Source organism: Athene noctua, chromosome 1 (genome assembly GCF_965140245.1).
Source record: "Athene noctua chromosome 1, bAthNoc1.hap1.1, whole genome shotgun sequence".
Classification (NCBI taxonomy): Eukaryota; Metazoa; Chordata; class Aves; order Strigiformes; family Strigidae; genus Athene; species Athene noctua.
Window position 1 is genome coordinate 261275731 of NC_134037.1, and position 15988 is coordinate 261291718.

Here is a 15988-nt window from a genome sequence, read left to right on the forward strand (position 1 = left end):
TGTTTACGTTTTAGGTCTTGACATTGCCTGGAGACCCAAACCACCACTGTGATACAACCAATAACACCACAATCCTTTGTAACAGGAATGAGAGCACAGAAATGGCATTTTGCTTCTCACAGTGAATCTCTGAAGGTTGTCTTCTTCTGTCAGATCTTGCCTCAAAACCAGTGGTAAATCTGAATACGGCTAGTACAAAACCTGCCACCTTCTTTGATTTAGCTTCAAGCCAGACTAAGAGCTGAGCTATGATGTCTGAGGTATGTTTAAAAGGCACACGAAGCTACTGAAGCACCTCTTGGTCCTTGCCAGGTGATCTACTGTCAGCACCTTTTTATGTGCAGCTATGATGAGCTGAGCCCATTTTTCCACTGTTTTCGAAGCTGTGATCTCTCTGTCCGGGATGTAGGATGGAATTAGATTCAGCAGCCTTTCCAGTACCATCTCTGACCCGTAGTCCACGTAGTACTGCTGGGAAGCCAGTTCTGCCAGATCTTCTTCCTGTGGGAGCCAAAGGAACCAAGTTAATGCTGTTACCAGGCCATCACCTCAACATCCATCCTCCATCATTCAAGGAGCTCCTTGTGGAGTCTTGATGTACTGCTGCTTCAGAATGGTGTGGGGATGCGCCCTTTCAGCAGAACTTCACCAGTGCTTTTTGAATATCTAAAGTTCAGGAGATTGACCACTAAAAGCTGTCATTAAACCTTAACATGTTCAGTGACCAGCACCATGCATCCCTGTACCGTGTGTGAACATGTTTGTCCCAGTCTTTCCTTACAGCTTAGTCTTCTGACACCTGCAGTCAGCAGTGGGGGTGATTTTGCTATAGTAGAAAGAGTTTAATGATTGAAAACTACATGTCTCCATCATTTCTTATATTTGAGAAGCCCAGGAACTGAAGCACCTGTGTATAATGCAGAATGGTAAAATATTCTTTGGTGCTGCTACATTCCAAGCACTTTGGGGTGAAATAATAGAGCTGCTGAAATGACAATAGCACAAGGAGACCAGGAGCAAGAGAGGGGCAGGAAGAAAGGGCAGGACTTGTGATAGGATAAAAGAGCTGTAGTTAATGCAATATAGATGGGAAAAGATTATTTAGATCCCAAGGTGACTGGATTTTATCAGACCACAGTAGAATGATTAGGTGTGGAAGAAAAGACATATCTTCAATTTGATACCTGGATGATTTCAAACACAAGTAAAAAAAAAGAAAATTGCGATGGACATATTGTCACAGATTTTGATGTTACATGAGATACTTGTTTCAGTGACACTGGAATAATTTTGTAAGCTCTCAGAGACTCTAGAGGCATAGATTTCTGCTGCCAATGTCCCTTCAGCAGATGGCAGCATTATTGGGTTTGTACTGCATGGCAGAGGTCTGGGTATCCTGAAAAGCATCTTTCATGTCTAAGGCTTGGCAGGATTCACCAAAAAGGATCCTGCTGTGTACTCCTGATTTGGTGATCTGCTTACAGACTCCCTGTGGCCCTTCAAACTGAGGCTGGTGCATGAAATGGCTGTTAATTCTTCCATCCAAAATTCACCAGGAGAGAGTGCTCATGCAGCACATGGGAGCGTCCAGTCTGTCCCCAGCCAAGAGGATCTGATGCCCGTAGCTACTGTTTCCCAAGTGAATACCACAATCCCCAAGCTAGCAGGGGTTCAGGGAGGAAGATTTCTCACCCCCTTCGGTAAAACCTATTTCACATACCTTGTCACACCGGTACTCCCCAAACTTCACCCCTCGCACAATCTGTTGATAGATGAGATTGGTGGCCACGTTGTCCTCACTTGGGTTGTGCCAAGGAGTGAAGATCTCCTTCCTGAAGAAGAGCCGCCACGGCGCGTTGCGCTCCTGTGCTCCCTGCTCTTTGGCGTACTGCTCGCACTGAGACACAGCATCCATCACATGGTCATTGCCACTCCCCAGCGAGGAGACCTAGTCAGGGCAGAGGGAAATGTGGCACTCACCTGACTAAATGCTGACCTTTCCAGGTAGAGATTTCTATCTCTGAGTCACTTATCCAGACTTCCCTTATAATCAAAATAAATCAAAGTATCTATCTTTACTAGCCAGCCAAGAGGTCTACAGCATAGCTGGGTGAGCCATTTTGTTTTGAGCCCCAGTTTCCTAGCCAGAATGAAAGGAGGACATCAGTGTGAGCTGGCAAAACCAGTGGTCCCATTATAAAGTATTGTTTATTCATACTGTGCTTTGAAACACTCTGTTTCAAAGTCATGGATTTGGATCCAGCCATGCTAAACGTCAGAGAAACCCAGAATAAAAAGCCTGTCCTGTTACAGAAGATTTATCACCTCTGCCTTCTCACTGTAGTCTGGCATGAAGCCCTAAAGCACTATATCTCCTCAGAGGGAACATCCCTGGATGAATGTGAAAATCATGCTGGCACCTGCACTGTAGAAATGTTCCTTCCTGACCTCAAGGCTCATTTTCTCAAAGCACAGGGTCCTTCTACACTCTGGAAGATATGTGATGGCAAGGAGAACCTCCCTCTTCTTTCACAGATTTAGTCAGAAACATAACTTAAGATATACCTTGTCAAAAAGTGCAATGTAAAGCGAAAAGCCAAATCGGTCCTTCAGGCTGATTTTGTCGGCCAATGAATTACAGAGCTCTTTAGCAGTTGTTGCAGAGTCGGTTAACAGCGTTTTTGTCGTCCCATCCATAAATGTGACAGGCAGCATGATTGGTTTCTTGGACTTGGTTGCCTATTGGATCAAAGTAAAACTTTGTAAAGGCAGTTCAATCCCATCAAGGCTATCTACCTGCATACTCTTCCACCCAACTGTGGTAACCATTTTCTAATTCCTGATCCCACTGGCTGGCTGCTTTTCAATACTACTGTAACATACTTCTCAACAGGATAATGTACAGTCAACCACTGGAAAACACTTGAAAGTCCCAGATTTTTTATTTAATACGTTCAGTTATCAAAGAGCCTAATTCAATAAATCCGAGCATGCTTGGGAATGCTTCTGGGTGCTGGAGCACAGCTGCCTATGCTAGTAAACTAGCATAGAAAACGAGCAATTATTGCACAAATTGTGCCTGTTCCAGCTAGTCCCAGGGACCATTCTCAATAGGCAGTTTGCCTGCAGCCACCTTCACATGGAAGACAGTTTCTTAGCATACATGGGGGGCTTGATCCGTGCCAGCTGGCCTTGATACCCAAGAGCACTCTTGAGCTCTTATGGATGTAGCCAAAGGGATTGATCTTCGGCATAGTCTGGAGCAAAGCCAGGATTCATGGGGAATCTTGGAAATACATGAACATTCTTGAGAGAAGTAGGCATTTTGTCATGCTACTTTCTGTCCTGCCAGAGATGTGGTTCCCGTGATAGCGAAAGGCTTAAACCCAGAGCTGCAGCTGCCTGGGGAGGGGATGGAGGGGCTCGTACCTGCAGCTCCAGCCAGCTGGGTGGCTGCGTCCTTGTCCCATTGGCAAACGTTCTCCTCAGCCTCTCTTCACAATAGGGAGCATAACCCGGGGGACCTCCATTGATAAAGTTCCTTAAATACTGTTAGCAACAGAGAACACATTGGTTAGACCATTGGCTCTAGAGGACAAACATTTGCAAAGGTTAAAAACCAGTGTCTTACTGGAGAAAAGCCCTCTGGGACAAATGGCTGTGACACTGCTCTGGCTCAGGATGTTCGTACATCACATTGCTGGAAGCTGAGAGACAGTAGGACAGTCTACACCCTTGCTTTGCTCTTATACTGCGTGTTTCTGGCCTCAGTGGACATAAGATACCAGACTAGACAACCTTTGATCGAAGCCAGTGCAGCAGCTTTTCTGTTCCTGTTATTGATGCCACTGATTTTTATCTCTGTGTTTTAAAGATGTATTATAAAATGTTATTGAGTGTTGGCCAAAAAGATGGGAGTGAATGAAAACAATGTATAAGTAATGATCCAAGGGAATTGTAAACAAATGCCACTCAGAACACTTATCTGCCAGTACAAAAGATCTTTCACAATTACATTAGACAGATGTTTCTTTAGTCATATTTTTAATTGCATTGTAGAAGATCCTGAACCAGAATTTGAAGCACTTCACCATATGCTAAAAATACAGCCACATCATTGTAGAGCAAACTGGCTTCCACAATATGAAAGATAATACACTTAAAAATACCACATAAATATCTTGGTAAAAAAAGGTAGATAAGACTAACACTTCTGTAAATCATATTTTTCAGAGAGACTTTATAGATAAAGAGTTCACAGAGTAATAACAAGTAGTTGTTCCTTCAATAACACAGACTGCTCTATAACACTGTCACTCCATAAATAGCATGGGTAGAGAGACAGATATCTCTGACAATCATAATTTACAGAAATACTCTGAAATAACTAGGTAATACAGCCGGATTATATGGATGGGTGCTGTTGCAAATGATTGCAAGCAGCTGATGCTCTGTAGAAGTGTAGTGTTAATTATGCTGTTAATAACGAACTATGTAATCACATACTTATTTTTAATTTTCCTTCCTTGTGACTGAATCTTCCCACCAAAGTCCACTGTTAGTTGAAAGAAAGGTACAAAGAACAGGAGTGCTAATGTGTCTTGACCCATGCTTAGCATATGATGTGATAAAGGTGTCAATGCGATCTAAATCGTGACCTTTAGATTTGGGAGCAGGAAAACATATTAAAGATGTCTCATTATCAGCTAAATCCTTCTCAAAATGTTTCGTTCTAACTGACACTATTGAAGGTTGTGGAACAACTTCTAGGCACAACAGTTCCCCAAAATTCCTTGTCATTTTTTTTTGTTTGTTTGTTTGTTTGGTTTTTTTCCATATGATGCTGCTATTAAAGTTAGAGCCTAGAGGTTTCAGGAGAAAAATAACCAGGAATCTGATACAATATTCATTGCATGTAAGAGTATAGGAAAGAAATGCTAAGAGATATTTACCCCTATATGCTTTTCATTCTATTAAAAAGGTGGATAATTACTGCTAAGTGTGAAGTTATGGCATCAGCTGAAAAACGTGAGGTTAACAAAACATCATCTAGCTAACTGGCTGATAGCCAATGTGTGGCTGTCATACATTCAACTATCAGATTAAAAGTCTGAGAGTAAGTTCTGGCACTGACATGGAGTCTGTCTCCCAACCCAGACCAAACTGGACCAGGCGGTCTGGTTTAACATAGCTTCAAAACGGAAGAGTTCACTGAACTTCAACAAACTTTGGATATTCCTTCGCTTTTCACAAAACAAAAAAAAGAGTGAGTCTGAATGGGAACATATGTGGTTTGGGGGCAGAGTTAATGTTTCATCATGAGAATGCCTCATCTCAAAACGTAACATTTTAAGCAGAAAGGTGCCCAGGTGGCAACTTGAGGCCATTACCTCTTGTTCTGTCGTTTATTACTTGGTTAAAGAGACTCATCCCCCCTCTCTGCACCCTCCTGTCAGGGAGCTGTAGAGGGCGATGAGGTCTCCCCTCAGCCTCCTCTTCTCCAGACTGAACCCCCCCAGTTCCCCCAGCCGCTCCCCAGCAGACCTGTGCTCCAGACCCTGCCCCAGCTCCGTTGCCCTTCTCTGGCCACGCTCGAGTCATTCAATGGCCTTTTTGGGGTGAGGGGCCCAAAACTGAACCCAGGGATCGAGGGGCGGCCTCCCCAGTGCCAAGCACAGGTGTTAGGTGTTGGAATGGGCTGCCCAGGGAGGTGGTGGAGTCCCCATCCCTGGAGGGGTTGAAGAGTTGGGCTGACCCAGCGCTGAAGGATCTGGTGGAGTTGGGAACTGTCAGTGCTGGGTTAACGGTTGGACTGGATGATCTTCAAGGTCCTTTCCAACCTAGATGGTTCTGTGATCCTGTGTCAATGATGTCCCCATGGATAACTACAGTGGCTTCAGAGGAGTTCTGAGACATTGCCCAAGTCACTGCCTGTGTGTTGCTATTTGCAAGACTGGGGCCTTGAAAGGTAACCACACTGTGGGCTGCTGCAAGTGTTCTTTGCACTCATACTCGAGGCACTTCAGTCACCACAGGCTCTCTATCATCTCCAACAGCCCAAGGTGCAAAAGGGTGATGAATAAGGGCAGAATTAGTACAAACCCTCTCCAGAGCTGTTGAGAATATTGTCCTATATTTCAGCATGGACCATTATTCTGGGCAGGGGTACATGTGAACCACTGGCACAGGTTGCCCAGAGAGGTGGTAGATGCTCCATCCCTGGAAACATTCAAGGTCAGGCTGGACGGGGCTCTGAGCAATCTGATCTGGTGGAAGCTGTCCCTGCTCGTTGCAGGGGGGTTGCACTAGATGACCTTTAAATGTTCCTTCCAACCCAAATTATTCTATGATTTTATGACTCGATGTCTGAGTCGCCAGAACTACCAATAAATTATTTCTGAGGAGCGCTTCACTCACCGAAAATAATCTTCCGCTATTAAAGATTTAAACCCACGCAACCTCCTGTGGCATACTTTCTCAGATCTCATTTCCAGACATAATTTAATTTTCTGCCACTTTGCCAGTGATTTATCTGCTTTATTAGATTTCATATTGGCAAGGCCTGGGGATGAAGGAGGGATTTCTATTCTTGGCTTCAGCTCTTTCAGTGCTGAGGACCCAGTAACCGATCTGATATCCATGGAAATTAAGGGAACAGCTTTATCTCCAGCAGGCTTAGGAGCAGGTCCAGGCTCCAACATTCAAAGATCTGAGAGGGACAAAGGAGGCCTTACATCACCGCAAAGAAAAGACTGTGCTGAGCCCCTGGCCCTGAGCCAGCCAAACTCTTAGGCATAGGATTAACTTGAGCAGTCCAGTGGGTGTTAGTCAGACTCTAGGTGTGTAACTCATTTGGAAGGCAGACTCTTCAAATTTAGGCAACAAAATGTTACCCAGGATAAAAAAAAGAAAATCTTTAAGAACAACCTGCTTCTCAAAAGTGTCGGCCTCTTTGTATCTCCCACTGACTTCAGTCCTGCTGATCCACAGTGCTTCTGAAGATACATGTCACTGTCATGTGGCTGTTTAGCACTGGACATTTGCAAGTTGTAGCATGCAGAAAGCAACCATGCAGACATACTTGCAGGGAAATTAAACCCTTTCCTTTCTATGTGCAATTTTTTATATTAAGTTATATTTATAATTAGCTGTGTAGTACTATTCCTTGCCAATTTTGTTATAGTACATGCCTGAGGTCACACCGTCAAAGCTAGTAGATGCTTGAATGAATGAATAGACCTTTGCATGTGAGAAAGAGGGGAGAAACGTGGGCTATTCCAGGTGTGCAAATTCCACTTGCAGCCTCCCACCATCAACTTTCCTGCCAGAAGTCACTTAATCACATCTTCATACTTCTATAGTGCAGGAGGCATCATCTGATCTGGTTGTCTGCACTCCCTTTAGAGTCACAGGAAAGAGAGAGTCACTTCTCAGGAGTGACTCATGTGATCCACTTTAGAGGCTGAGCTTGGGATCATGTAGAATTTTGTTAGGAACTTTATGTCATTTTAATTCCTGGTAAAGATAAAAGAACAGGATTCCTTCTACTGTGAAACCCAAGAGAAAAGCTGGTCCCATGGATGGAAAAGGAAACGTACTGGCAGATAACTCATGAGACAAATTTCTACAATTTACCTTCACAAACTTCTCAGATGGAGCAAAACATCCCACACAGAGGGACATCAGGATCCAACCCCTGGCGTGGCTGCTTTTGGATGGGTTCTGGGTCAGCTGCTTGCAGATTTGACAATAGATTTCATCCCTGCAACAGGAATGAAAAAAGCATTAGAGATAATGAGGCGGTGGTTTTCAGCATGATCAGACAGAGAGAGAGACAGACCCTGTCTGTATGTGATTGATAGTTAAAAGTTCATTTTAGCATTGCAGGGATATTAATTTAACTGCCCTAATGATGGTCACCCTGATCATTGCAGATGCCATCCATCACCAGTCCTGCAATGTCGGCTGAGTCTTCCCTGAGCTTCAGCTGAGATTTCCTACAGCTGACTGACACTGCTTAGAAAAAGAGGGAAATAAAAGAGAGTCTCAAGGTTCAAGGAAGATCAATGTCACCTCTAGATGATGGAGTTTATTCTGGTTTCTCACAAAGATTTCCCAGTAATACCAAGAGAGTCTCCTAAACTAACTTTCACAGAGGGCCATCAGCTGGGATCTTCATTTGCTGGCTGTTCCTCTTGAGACACCGAAATTTGCTTTGTGGAAGTGTTGGGAACTATCAGCTCCAGCCAAGGTCAAGGTTTGTCCAGCTCTTACATCCGAACAGGCATGCGCGATACCTGTCAATACAGGTATCTCAATTTGGGATTTACTGTCCATTTTTGACTTTAACCTTAGTTCTCTACATGCAAAATGAGGGATAACAGTACTTCCTCATCTACATGGGAGGCAACAAAAGTGTTAGCCAACCTGTTACACTGACAAACTCCATAGGAAAGCCCACGGGACACTACCAGGTCTGCCTTCAGAGCAGACTTTGTGCAGAAAAACAAGGCTAAGGGTTTCGTGGTGAACTAGGAGGATAAAATAAAAATTAGAGAAGCTGGTCATCAGATGAAGATGTCCATCCTGTTCCTGGAGTGAGGTAATAGGTGTGAGTGAAAAGAGAGTGAGACTACATAAACAAGGACTGTATTATAACACACACACACACACACACACACACGTGTAAATGGGCTGAACCAAAGATGTGCAGCTGGCCTTAATTTGTCACTTTACAATTTTTGAATGCTTAATTTAGCAACTGAAATGAGTTTGTTTTTCATTGCTGCACCATTAAAATATTCACACGAAGAAAAAAGATGTATATGGTCAAATAAAAAACAAAGGGTAGTGAACAAGGAACGTTAAAAATAAAATCCAGTAGCCACTAGCACTTTCAGAAGCATTTCAGTCCCTCTGCATGGTCTTTCCATCAGGCCTGATAGGGGCAGTAAGGAACATGACCTGATCCAGCCCATATTTATACAACACAACCAGAAAAATTATACTAGAGAGCTTCGTAAAGCTGCACACAATTGCAAAATCATTTGGACAAGAATAGCTCAAGGAAGAAGGAATGAAAAGAATGGCATGTTTATGCCTTGGTCTTGATTTCTAACCTTAAGGCTGGCCTGAGGATGCCATTACCAATAATGAAATGGAGCTTCTCCAGGTTGGAGGTGGGTCGGTCTTCGAGCATGCTATTACCCTGGAGCGTGGACTCACCATCATGAAGTCTCTTTGTCACCTGCCAACCAGACACATTGCTCTCTTTTAGCACAGCCAGTTACTATGTCCCCCCCACCCCCATCCCAAATGTGTGGTGCTCCCCCAGGAGGACTCCTCCAACAGCCATGAGGGGTCTCAAAAGTTCTTCAATCTAGCACTTTTATCAGCGATGGGAGGGTGTAGCTTTGTTGGCTTTGGTCACATAAGGGTGAAGATGAAAATGATCCTGTCTCATCACACTCCCACCTGGTTGGTCTTTGCCCAGGATTTCTACCATGGCACCCTTGCATCCCAGCTCTGAGCTGGTCCTGCAGCTGGGACAGGGCCACCAAGGATCTTTAGAATAACGCCAGCTTATTGCTAAGGAGGACCTGTCACTTTAACTCATATTAAAAAAAAAAACCCCACAACATTAAAACACTGACAAAATGGACCCGCTCCCCATGCTAATGATGCAGCCAGAAGTGCATAAGCATGGTGCTGTTTGTGAAAACAGGGATGGCATTTATCTGCCTACCAGTTCTGTCTCAGCTAGTCCACCCAGTCTCCATTTAGAGCCACTGGAGAAAGGTGGCCATTTCTAGAGTGTGCTCAGAGCCACATTAGGGTAGGCTGGACTGGGTCATATTTCTCCTCACTGACCCTAAAGGGAAAGGGGGTGACTATCTCAGAGAGCAATCTTCGTGCTCTCAAGCAGCTATAGACACCTGAGACGGTGCCTGCTCTGGGAACGGACATGATAATGTGTAGAAGACGACTGAATCCATGTCTTTGTATTGCTTTAATCTCCCCACCCCCCCCTCCAAAAAAAAAAAAAAAAAAAAGAAAAAAAAAGAAAAGATTTATTGCTCTTCAGTCTTTTGAGGTGGGATTTTCAAAAGCTCTCAGCTTGGGCTAACTGTTCCCATGGGGAGTTTTGCCCCTGGCAGAGGATGGGTGAGCGCATTTGGAGACCCCACATCTGCTACCCAGGCCACGGTGGAGGGCAGGAAGCTAAAATCAGGGGTAACATTCAGACCATCACAGAGTGGTGAGAGATATTGGCGGCTGGATGGAGGGCTGCGAAAGAGGGGAGGGAAGGTGCTGGATGGATGGAGAACAGGAGCCGAGGGGAGGCCGGCGCGAGGTGCAGAATGACTCAAGGAGACACGGGAAGCCAACCTTTCCCCTTAAACACTCCTTAAATCTTTCAGGCAGAGAGACAGGTAGCGCCAAACCCAGAGGAGGGCTGGTTCTATGTTGTCTAGGGAAAAGCAGAAGAGAGTCAGAGAGGGCTGCAGACAATCCAACGGCACTTGTGCTGCCAGGCGGCCAAGCGTCTCCTCTCACCTCCTCCGTCAGTTTGGATTTCTTCTTGAGTGTTAAGGAGACCAGTTTGTGCCGCACACTGTTCTTCTTGTGCCCGTCAACGTGAGTACTCTGCAAAGCAAGAGGCGTGGATGCCATGTGGTGAGACACAGAGCCTTGCTGAGTACATGCTCTCCCTGCCTCCCCCAGGCTCCTGCAAAAGACCATTAATCCTGGGCAGAGAGTGAGAGAGATTTCAGAGGCTGGTGGCAACCAGAAGCGTGGACCCGTATTCCCGTGCCCCCCGATAACCCAGGTCTGCCTCAGAATTTTGTAGATACACTCCGATCAATAAGACTCCCTCAGATCAAAATTATACATTGGGGATGTCTGAAAAAAGTTATGTTGAATACGTGGCTGACTCCCAGTCAACCTAGGACCACCCAGGTCTGCTGTTTGACATTCAGGCTTGTTCCTACTCTAAATGAGATGAGCAAGACCACTCTCTGAGATGAGCCATTTGCACAGCAGGTTTGTGAGCTGGAAGTCATCTAAGCACGGATTCAAGGGCAGGTAGTTACCCATTGTGGTTCCATCACTGTCAACCACCTCTCTGCTCTATCAAATTTCCAAGAAGAATAAATTTGATGTGGGACAGACCCAAGCACTGACTACATACCATCAAATTACGGTTGGATTTCTACTTTTATACCAAATTTATGTCAGCTGTGGGATTAAAATGGCATGGATAACCAATTCACTTTTTGACCCAGGTAACCTTTTCCCATTTAAACAGCTTTGAAAAGACTGTGATTTTACACCAGATCAACACTTTGAGTCCTGCAGCTGTGATGGTTTATATCCATTATAAAGCCAAGTTGGTACTGTAAACCTGGATTTGTATATCATCATGCTCAGGGTCAGCTCAGACATCTCTCTGCACTCCTGTGCACTCTGCAGAGCAGACGCAACCACAGAGAAAAACGACATCTTAAATTTTCCTTCTCTTCTGTACTACCTGATGTCTCAATGGGCCAAAATACGCCTTTTTGTAACAAACAAACAAGAAATTACGGGTAGAAGGAATGAAAGGTGATTCTTGGTGTATGTTTTTTACAGAATTACAATCCAGATGAGGCTACTCTCCTTCTTGGGTAATTCACTGAAAGTGCTAAATGATATCACTGTCTGTAAACCAGGAGATTTGTTAATTTACAACTCCAAATGCCACAGGGGCTTGTCCAGAGAGTACAGAAAACTTGAAAATGCAACAGTGCCATCTAGAAAATGCCAATACTAAGTAATATCTTGTCCTACTGAATAAAGCAATTGCCCAAGATATGCAATGTGTATCAGCATTATGATATGCAATGCGTATCAGCATTATGCACGGTGATTTATGCAGAGTGATGTCTTAACTGGGAGGGGTCCTCCAGCGACATCCCAGAATGCACTGTGGATGCAACAGGGATTTTTTTCTTTTTCTTTCCACAGCTCAGTGTCCTGGTAACTCTTTGCTTCTGGCTCCAAGATTAAGGGCACATTTTAAAATTAGTCTCTTCTGACCCAGGGCAGATCAAAAAGAAATCCCCAAATGAGAGACCGATGTCACAGGACGCTGCATTGTCCCCATGTATTTTTGCCCTATGGGGTGGAGAAGAGAGATCAAAGCCCCATGACAGGTCTCAAGGCACTTCTCTTAATGTATTGCTGGGGGACATGCAGCTATCCCTGTGAAGAAGAAGGGACAGGATCAACACCTGACACGTGAGCAATTCTCCCTTTGTAGCACCACCACAAATAAAATTGGCAAAACTAATTGCCTGCAGCAAACGCCACAAGTTGTATCTTGCCAAGACATTTCAATACCCAACACCTAATAATAATAATGTCTTTTCTACAGCCACAGCAGTTTACCTCTCCTTCTCCCTGCAGAGCCTGCAGTTCTTTCTTATAGGTCTTCTTCCCAAGAGTCTCATAGATTTTTGTCATCACTGGTATCTTCTCACCACCATCGCTCATGGCTGTATGATATTTTGGCTCAGGGAGGTCTCCCATGAAACGGAGGATAGTGATCCAAACAGCAAGTGCTGCCTATTCGAAAGGAAAATTACTCTCCATTAGCTCACACCAAGGCAGTGGAGGTCAAGCCATGCTGAATCCACCGGGATTGTGTTGCAGGAGGTAAAACGCTTTCTTGTGCCACACACGACAGTTTTGCCTGCAGCGTACATCCCACCTGAGCAACCCAGGCAGGCTGGTGGCTGGGACCACAGACTCGGGCTCTGTGTTCACACATCATGCGTGTTTGTGCACTCAACAAGGGGATTGCTTCTTGGCTAGGAGATGCCAACCTTATTGAGAGGTGGCGACTGGCAGCTCCTAAGCATTGCAGAGGGGAGGAGAACCACGGTGAAGACAAGTTCATGGCCAGCCTAATGTTCATTATAGCCATGCAGATTCAACACGGTTCTGCTCTCATACTGCTGGTTATAGGACAAGTGTTTCTCCTCTGCTAGCTCTGCCCAGTTAAGGTAAGAAGCCACTTTTCCAGTTGCCAAGTAGCAGCTTTACAAGTGGTACTCGCTCACCAATTTGTACCATCCATGTCCTGAGCCCAGAGCACTTCATTAATGGTCCTAACACAAATATCAAGGTACCAAGATGGACTCACCACTACGTCCCTCTAACACTCATGGTCTTGTCAGTGCTCAAAGCATGCTGGTGGGACAGTGTCGACTGACACATCTGCAGCAGATGAGGGCTGTGCTCTCCACCAAACCACGAGCACACCAGTGTATCCCCAAGGGAAACTGCTGGTGCCTTTTGAGTGAACAGCTCCTTAGGTTTGCTCCAACCCACCCTCCCCTGCTCAATGGTTTCCATCCTCTGCCTCACCAACTGGTCTCCTTCATCTTCATGGTACAAGAGAGGCTGCTTGAGAGGCCGGCGGATGTAAGTGTGTGTTGTCGTGCCCTGGAAATACGTTGCTGCAAACTTGGCAAATTTGTACTCCGAGAGATCTTCCTCCTCTTCCTCAGGGAGAGGCAATGCTGCATCCAGGTCCTCCTCCTCCAGCTCTTTCTGGACTCGCTCAAGATCCTGGTGGGGAAGGACATGCACTCAGTATGGCTTTGGATACCGAACTACCCCTTCCCTTTGGGCCTGACTTTTCTGTTTGTCTGATTTCTATCCCAAAAGGAAAAGCCAGCTGGAGGGAAAATCATTAAATATAACTCTGGAGCCTGTTGAAAGCCTCAATGCTGAAGGACATGCCTGTGCAGGAATGTCCCCAGAGCAGTAGGAAACGCAACAAACACGGTCCCCCTCATAGCATGGGGAAAGTTTGTCTAAGAGCTAAATGCCGTGAGCCGTGATGAACCACGGAGGAAAAGATCTCAAAGGCCACAGGTCCTCAACGATCTTATAGTGATACTGCTCTCCTCCATTTGGTAGCCCCGGAGGAAGCCTGCAGACTACCTGCCTGTCTCCAGCCACAGCATGGTAACCCTCTGGGGACACACAGAAGAGCCTGGTCTTGAAGAAAGTCTTCAGAGACCGACTTTAGTATCGCTGTACTCTCCCCTGATTCATTAATGTGTTGTTAAAGCCTTTCATGTGATGAAAGTACCTCGAAGCCATTGGGTGCCTGTCCTTCCTGGCCAGGCAGGGAGGAGGTCGTGCCCAGGAATCCAAACATTTTGTCCACCATTTCTGAGTCGTTCACTGGCTCATTGCGAGCTTTCTCCATTTTTTCTAAGAGCTCTTTCTTCCGACGTGCTTCCTCCTTCTCCTTTACTTCTCTCTCTGCATCTTCCCGTGCCAGTTGGGCCAAGCGTACCTGGAACAGGACAAGTACAATGACTGAACTTCTCCCTCCAAAGAGCCAGCACTAAATTCTGCAGTGCCTGGCTTTAGAAAGGCAGACTGCCCAGTGCTTGGGGCACTATCCCAGCAATGTGTCTTGGAGAAAATTAGTGACATGTCCATGCCTCAGTTTCCTAACTGCAGAAGGACAAAGGAACAGCATTTTTTCCCTTCCATAGTACCTGTTTAGCAGGTCTGTTCCATGAACAGAGACTCTCACTGACCTGATTTTTTTCTTTTACACAGCAAACATGTATGTGCATACAGACACAGTGTCCCAGTTCACCTTCAAGGTTTTTATACAATAGCAAATGAAAGTGAATAACTGTAGTCTCTGGCATTCCTGTGCAGCAGATCAGAAATTCTGGAGCAGCTTCAAACTAGTTAGAGCACAGAGTACTTCAGTGAATTAAACACAAACCGCTCTAGCAGGGCAGAAATCCCTTAGATATATTTGGCGTTCCCTATCGAAGGAGCAAAATCAGTCCCTGGAAAACAGAGACAGAGCCTCAGAAAGAGATCAGTCTCCACATACTTGGTGCTTCTTTTCTGCTTCCTCTTTGGCTTTCTTGGCACTCATCTCCTTTCGGAGTCGTTCCTCTTCCGCCAGCCGAAGTTTCTCTGCTTCCAGGCGTCGATGATACTGGGAGAATAAACACAAAAGCCCTTCTGAATAGGCATCTGCTTACTTTCTAAATTCTTTTTTTGTTCTTTAAAAACTGATCCCATGAGCATGTGATGCAGAAGCATGTTTATTTCCCCCCTCCCTACCTCCGTTTCCCATGATTAACCTCTCCTCCACAGTACTTACTTCCCCCCGGAGACGCTTGTACAGCCTTCGAGCAATCATGCCCCGGGCGTATGCCTGGACGGTGAGGACAGCCCAGAGGCGGTGGCGGAAAGCCCTACGGACCAAGTAGCCCCGGCATCGTGCCTGAAACTCGATGATCCTCCGGCGAGCCATGTGGTACTGCTTGTGGAGCTTGCGGGATCGGTAGAGGGCCTGCAGCCTCAGGAAGCCGATCCGCATCTGCAAGAGGGAGCAGGATGAAACCACTCCACCACCCAGGAGATCACCCACCATAAGCAAACATCCATCTCTAACATCCTTCTTGCACAGCTTCAGAGCCACTGAAATCAGCACCCACCAGGACAAGCCTTCAAGAGGGTCTCCAAGAAGGTGGAGAAATGAAGCCCTCCAGCTGCTGCACTGATTCAAAGCCCAGGAAGGACAAAGAGTCCTTCAGACTGAGTCCTACAGAGCTTCAGGAGGTTTGATTTATCATCTCAAGGTGATCACAAGACATGAGGGTTGCTCCCATGGAGGTGCAGCGTCTGCAGACCCACTGCCTGACAGACAAGATGTTGCTTCATGGCGGAAGGCACCTGATCAACCTGGAAGTGGCTATTTCTATCATATTGCAGACTTGGGGAATGATATTGAGGCATGGTCCTCAAATGACCTGCTGTGGGGTCAGAGCCAGCTGGGACAGGGAGAGAAGAGGGCCATGGACGGTGCTGGGGAGAATCACAGATACGGTCCCACCTGGGGATGGAGTCTGGTTTTTGTATGAAAATGCTCTTGAGTTTTCAGTCGCCTGGAAAC

The 15988-nt window shown here is 45.7% G+C and overlaps 1 protein-coding gene across 3 annotated transcripts in view; it reads right to left on the minus strand.

Moving 5' to 3' along the window:
• MYO7A (myosin VIIA) overlaps nucleotides 1-15988 on the minus strand; it is a 68702-nt gene that overhangs the window by 16761 nt on the left and 35953 nt on the right. For all 3 annotated transcript variants that reach the window (XM_074918554.1, XM_074918545.1, XM_074918562.1), the window contains 12 exons: nucleotides 15194-15412; nucleotides 14918-15025; nucleotides 14147-14356; nucleotides 13414-13617; nucleotides 12433-12609; nucleotides 10558-10647; nucleotides 9120-9247; nucleotides 7636-7762; nucleotides 3430-3549; nucleotides 2566-2739; nucleotides 1721-1948; nucleotides 331-501 (listed from right to left, as the gene is read on the minus strand). In XM_074918554.1, the coding sequence (XP_074774655.1) occupies nucleotides 331-501; nucleotides 1721-1948; nucleotides 2566-2739; nucleotides 3430-3549; nucleotides 7636-7762; nucleotides 9120-9247; nucleotides 10558-10647; nucleotides 12433-12609; nucleotides 13414-13617; nucleotides 14147-14356; nucleotides 14918-15025; nucleotides 15194-15412 (1956 nt within the window). The remainder of the gene's footprint in view (nucleotides 1-330; nucleotides 502-1720; nucleotides 1949-2565; nucleotides 2740-3429; nucleotides 3550-7635; nucleotides 7763-9119; nucleotides 9248-10557; nucleotides 10648-12432; nucleotides 12610-13413; nucleotides 13618-14146; nucleotides 14357-14917; nucleotides 15026-15193; nucleotides 15413-15988) is intronic.